Genomic DNA, 6,765 nt, shown 5'->3' with positions numbered 1-6,765 from the left:
TTTTTTTTCCCGAACCCTCTAAAACAGAAATAAAATGTGAGTTAGTAGTGCATTACTGTGTAGAAAGAAAAAGTTATTCGTGTTGTGTCTTACCTTTTGCTACCTTTGGTATTTAAAGGTTACCTGTTATATTTAATTTTACATATGAGCTATCCTTTCAGCAACTATTTGAGTCCGGAGGTGAGGGGCCTCCTCGTGTTATAACTTTATTGGGTTCGGTACATCTCTTTATATACATGCGATCAGCTGATCTCAGTCAGCTGACATCGAAGTAACAGCTGACTAAGGCTCCATTGTTTTGAGGAAGACCTATAATTTAGGAGGAAAATTGAAAATTATTTTAAAATGTGTATCGTATCAATTTAATAATACAGCATCATTTACTTTCGCTTACGCTTGCGAAAACCTTTCACGCTATACTTCATCGATAAATTGATTCTCTAATGGCAAATCAGGAACCTTGAAACATAGAAAATATTTTATAAAAATAAAAATAGAAAAAAAACTTTTTTGAAATTGTTAGGATTCTGATATTTTTCTACTGATCGTTGCACTTAGCATACAATTTTAGAACAAATCACAAAACCTGCATCTCAGAACATTTCCGAATAAACTAATGAAGAAAGGAAATATATCCTCAAGTTAAAAAGGACTAAAGGCAATATTAATTTTTCGATAATAAATAATAAATAACTATAAATTTATTTAGGGGAGCGCAATAAGGCACGATGCTACTTACTCCTAGGAGTAGGCTTCTAATCCGAATGGGCAGAAAATTTTGTTCTCTATTTCACTCTATTGCATAAATGGATTTTTTCTCCATCTTGAAAGAAATTGAACATACTAACATATTTATTTTCGTAGACAAGTTTATAAATAAAAATATCGATCATTAAAAAGAAAAGGAAATTTCCTACTAGTAATTATTCCAATAATTTATTTTAACGAAATTATTCATAAATATTTATAAACTATAACATAATATTTATTAATTATTAATATTGGGTAATAATAACGATAAAATTATTTACTTCTATTGGTAAGAATTTAAAAACATTCAATAATGTTCTTTGATAACAGTATCAATTGTAATTTTTTCTCATGTTTTTTTCTTAATATGTGTGATAGTATCATCGATTCAAATAACTTGATATCATTGTAATATCTCCTTTTATTAACAAAACTGTTTTTTACCTTGTGGGAAAAAAATTAAAAATATGTCGAGATATCATCGAATGCCTTTTTCATTTCATCAGTATTTTATAATTCATCTACATACTTGAAGTTATAGTTCTTTCCCTCTTGTCCTACAGAATTACCTCTTAGGTCCGGAATCCATTTATATCTCAATAAATGTTCCTGGACTAAATGGATAGATAAATAGACACTATGATATACATCACCAATTATTATTAAAATATAAAAGAATTTTTCTGTATTTTTTTTTTCAGTTCCACCGACCATTAGAACATCTCCAGCCAGCGGACAATTAACAGCAAGAAATGCAGGAACAGTTACATTGGAATGCAAAGCTTCTGGAAATCCTGTGCCGAGTGTCCTTTGGTCTAGAAAGGTAAATACCCAACTACATCATAATCTTGTTGCTGAAGATAATGTGTTTTATTGATCGTATTATGTAATATTAGGAGGGAGGTAATTATTGAGAAAAGTATAGCTAGAACTTTTACTGTAATGCAGCCCAGCTCTCGGTCGAGTGACTTACTGATGGGGCTCTACCATGTCCCGCATGCATCCTACCGGAGACAGCTCGCATCCACAGAACTAGAGGCTATAAAAGAGATGCACAACATAATTTCACTTGTTACCGATGAATTGGCATAGTTTCGGTAAAATAGTCCAAATAAAGTATATGTACATATTTATTCATTTGGACTAAAGATTGGAAACATCTATTTAACATCAATTCTTTAGGATCTGAATGCTAAGTAAATATTTGAACTGGTAGGATTAAAAGTGAAAAGGGGATTGGAGCAACGTATGAGCTTTCTCTTAATAAATAAATAAGTTTACTTTCTGAATAGAAAATTAATTTTTTTTTAACTTATCTGAAACTAGCATATATTATGGTTTTGTTTGGTTTTATAAATATAATAATCTGGATTATCTCTCTAGGAAGTCTGGTGAGTCAATTTTTTATAATTTTTTGAGGTTTATTACTTCCATAATTTTCAATAAATTATTATTTATTTATTCATTAACATTGTACAACGTTTCGGGACCACTGTTCCATATTCATGCACTATAAAAACCTATAACAATATTAAAAACTATATAACACCAATCTTCTACTTTATATATTTTATTTTATACAATAAAAGTCACCTCATGATTTCATATGGGAAATCATGTCCTCCATTTTTGCATCTTCACTTCTCTGTGGCACAGCTATCATTCTACATTTCTTACTATCTCTTTGGACCTTATCTCATGTCCAGTGTGCTGTTTTGGTTACCTCCCTGTTTTTTATTTATTATAAACTTAGTGATTTTTTATTTTTCACATAAACCTGTTTATTTTATCTGATTTTTATGTTTTTATTTTAAGTCTATTTATAATATCTGCGTAATGTGTGTTTAAGTGTTTAGTTGTGTCTTATTGTATAAAATAAAATATATAAAGTAGAAGATTGGTGTTATATAGTTTTTAATATTGTTATAGGTTTTTATAGTGCATGAATATGGGACAGTGGTCCCGAAACGTTGTACAATGTTAATGAATAAATAAATAATAATTTATTGAAAATTATGGAAGTAATAAACCTCAAAAAATTATTAAAAAAAAAAAAAAATACTTTGGGCATACTTTGGTGAGGTATTCCTCAAATTTTTCCTGATGAAGGCCTGCAATTTAGGCTGAAACTTTGCTTATAAACCTCCGAATAAAATACTACTTCAGTACGAAATTTTAAAACTGTTACCACCAGAGAACCATACTTAGTTTTAGGAGAGATAAATAGTAAGAATATTTACTGACGATGCCGTAAATCATATTCTAGCACTAGTAGAAATACTTTGCTTGAGATTTGTTCAAGGCACAGTATTCAAATACATGCACCAAATGAACCTACGTTTTACAGACCAGGCTGTAAACCTGACATTTTGGATATTGTATTGGCAAAACATTTTCGATTTCCTCTCTCATCTCAAGTAATCACAGCTTTTAATTGGGACCATATCCCAGTATTAATTAATTTCTCTACTGAAATACACACAGAAACAAAAAGACAATCCCTCATTATTGAAATGATCGACTGGGAAACGTAAAAAATTCTAGTCAATGAGAATTTAAAATTAAAAAAAACATTTTCCAACCGTTCAAGAAATCGACGAAAATATAGCGGGGCTGGGTGAATCTATTACCAACAGTTTACACGAAGCAACTGTACGACCCTTCCAGTTAAGGGGAAAAAACAATTTCTTAAAAGTCATTAAAGAAAAAAATCATACAATAGTACAGTGGATGCGCACTGGAAACCCTGTTCACAATAAGAAATGGAATCACCTCAAATATGAAAAAAAAAAAGGATCTGTAAGAATGGGCATGTACTAAATATCAAAGATATGTAGAAGATTTCGACCCAAAGGGCCTATCATGGTGGAAGCCTACGCGGTGTCTACTGAATAAGCATGAAAAATTCCAAGTCTTGATGAGTATCTAAGTCTTACTCTCAGGGACGTGATGGCCATTCGGGTTGGGCTGTAGGTTCCAGTGCGCTCGGTTCAAATCGTTGTGGGTTCGATTCCCACCTAGGGCAGTTAATATTTACTTTTCGGCGGTCTCGAAACTTAATCCAGACCCACCAGACTGGGGAGCGGTATCCTTAACGAAAAGGAACAAATTACAATCTTTTCAACATAAAGTCCTTGCTTTGTAAGAAATAGCCTATTTCATCGGGAATTTTAAATACAGGCAATAGAGGATTGCATCAAAAAAAGGTTCATGAAGTTCCACTCCCAGATAACTACAATTAAAGGACCAGTGACCTACAACTTGGGAATCCCAACCACAACCCGAAAATTGAAGCCATTTTTTTTTAAATTGAAGCCAAGTTTATAATATCATATTATAAACTCTACATTTATTAGGTCTGTTATTGTCACTCTAAAATTTTATTTTATCATAGTATCTTTTTTTTCTTAAATTCACTTATTTTTTTCCATTATAAGTCAATTATTTATTTTGTTAAATCTATAAATGACATTGTTTTTGTTATTAGCATTCCTTTTATTTATAATTATTATTCAATTTTTTTTATTTATAATATTGTATGTAGTTAGGGGTGTCATTTTTATGAGACTATACCCCCCCGTAATCAATTGTTACAATAAAAAAAAATTAACCTCTTACATTAACCAAGTAAGACCCACCAGACCGATCTGGTACTACATAAATAATAGGCTGAAACTTATATAAATAAAAGTAACTTTTACTTATTTATGCTCATCACTCCATAATCTGAGCTAATCTGTCAATATTAATACTTAATCACATGATCTCATTAATTTCTTCAATTAAGTATTCTTATAGTGATGAAAATAAATTCCATTGCTAAACATAATTTTATGATATTCTGCTCTAAACCTAATTTATTATTAAATGTGTCAGTGAATAAAATATATATATATATTATGTATATTTAGATTTAACTTATATTTTCGCGAATTATTTGTAAAATTCTAATTTGGCCTACAAGAGCATGATTAGTAAAGGATTTACTTTGGTCAAGCATCCCTCAAATGTGTCTTATGTCTTTTGTTACCTACGTAGGCTTTAGTGACTGATTTATTCGGGTGCTCAGGTGCTAAAGTTGTGTATGGAGGCTTAAATATTCGAATTATATTATATCGGCTTATTTATGTTATTATTTATCGCTCTCGCAGTATTTAATATAAATAAGGTCGAAGACAAAACTATTATCGTTGCATAACTGGGAGGAAATATAATACACTGAATAGTGAGGAGGTTTTGAGATAATAATGAATAAACAATAATTTTAGGGGTAAATTGATAGCAATTATACAAATATTAATAAATTCTTTATATTTTTATATATCAGGTTATGATAAGGTCTGACTGAATTACAGTTCTGTGGGCTTGCGGATAGTAATACATTTAGATTACAGTAATAATTAAAAAGTTATTCTAATTAGTTCTACATATGGAAATATTTGCAGGAGAACTTACGTAGACAGTTTTAGTTATGTGAGAAATTATCTTTTACTTCAAACATATAGATATGTAAATAGTGATATGTAAAACTTCAACTATAAAACATTAACTTAGATACCTATGCAAATAATGAAAGTAAAGAGTTTATTTTCTTTTTGGGAGCAATAAAACGTTCCGCAAGGGTTACTTAACCCCGGCAAGTTCCTCCAGGCTTATAAGAATAGACCTTAACTCTGCATGAGAGAAACGACTTTATCATTAGTTCAAATACAATTGGTTGTAATTACGGCTTCTTTATACTTACCGTTTAACCTCTCTTGTAATTACCTCGACCATCATGTAAAAACGTTTAAAAAATTCAAATGAAAGAAAAGATGGTCGGAGATATGGTCAGTTGAGTAATGAACACAAATAGGTGTAAGTAATTTCATTTGTGCCAACGTTGCGGCCTAAATTTTTAGCCTTCATCAGAACTAAATACAAAAAAGGTAACAATCATGATAAAATAGAAAATAATAAAAATAATTCTTCAAACTTATGATATATTAGGTATTCCATATTTTCAATGTTTATCTTTTTATATAAATTCTCAATATTCCAATATTATAACGTTTACTTCCAATTATAATATTTATAGACAGTTCTTAATTTATACTGTTATTATTTAGCATTCTATCATCCCACTGACCGCACCACCGGCCACCTTCTCCTCATATTTAATCTGCGGTAAACAACAGACACATCATGAAAGTACTCATAGTTGTGGATATAATTTGGTATGATTCTAATCTCAGTTTAACGCCTGATCGGTCAGAGCGAAGAGACATGTTTGATATGGGCTTGCCACTGCCAAAAGTATTATCAACATTTTTATTTCACTCAAATATTTCTTATAAACCCTTTTTTATTTATAATGCATTATATGTTTCATTATGTTTATATTCGTTATATTGGCAAACCCATTTGAAATCACTCGCCATATGATTTAATTACGATGTTGGTTTTCTGTGTCTGAAAAAAAAAAAAAAAATTTATTCTCAAATATTGCTTAATTTGTTCGTATTTTTTTCTGTAATAAACATTGTTAACTTGACCAATAGTGTTCCTAATTCATCTTTCATTATAGTAATCAATACACACAATAAAGGTTTATGGTTTAACCGCATTCCTTGTTTATAAATTCTAATTGGCTTTTTCTTGAAAAATATAATTTCTAACTCTGCTAACATGAACCAATTAATAAATTACCATATACCTACCTCAAGGTCTAAGGAGTTAACAATCGGTACTATTATTGTAATGTTTAATGCTACTATTACGGTACTATTATTGTAATGTTTAATGCTACTATTACGGCACTATTATTGTAATGTTTAATGCTACTATTACGGTACTATTATTGTAATGTTTAATGCTACTATTATTGTACACATTATGATATAATGTAAGGAGCCTAGCTTAAACGTATATGCTAGCTTGTTTGTGTAGAAATTGAGGTTATTGTAAAAAGATATATTATTCTCTTTTGGCCAAAGAATGACTACTAAGTTCAAAATAATTTTGTTTTAATGTATT

General features: G+C 30.0%; 1 protein-coding gene across 2 annotated transcripts in view; it reads left to right on the top strand.

The window, feature by feature from the left end:
- Positions 1-6,765, top strand: part of LOC106682819 (lachesin) — a 522,354-nt gene that overhangs the window by 387,353 nt on the left and 128,236 nt on the right. For both annotated transcript variants that reach the window (XM_067051382.1, XM_067051381.1), the window contains exon 4: positions 1,452-1,573. In XM_067051382.1, coding sequence (XP_066907483.1) covers positions 1,452-1,573 — 122 coding nt within the window. The remainder of the gene's footprint in view (positions 1-1,451; positions 1,574-6,765) is intronic.

The sequence above is a fragment of the Halyomorpha halys genome, unplaced genomic scaffold (assembly GCF_000696795.3).
Source record: "Halyomorpha halys isolate HHAL.00 unplaced genomic scaffold, Hhal_1.1 Scaffold445.1, whole genome shotgun sequence".
Classification (NCBI taxonomy): domain Eukaryota; kingdom Metazoa; phylum Arthropoda; class Insecta; order Hemiptera; family Pentatomidae; genus Halyomorpha; species Halyomorpha halys.
This window is presented reverse-complemented; position numbering and strand designations above follow the sequence as displayed.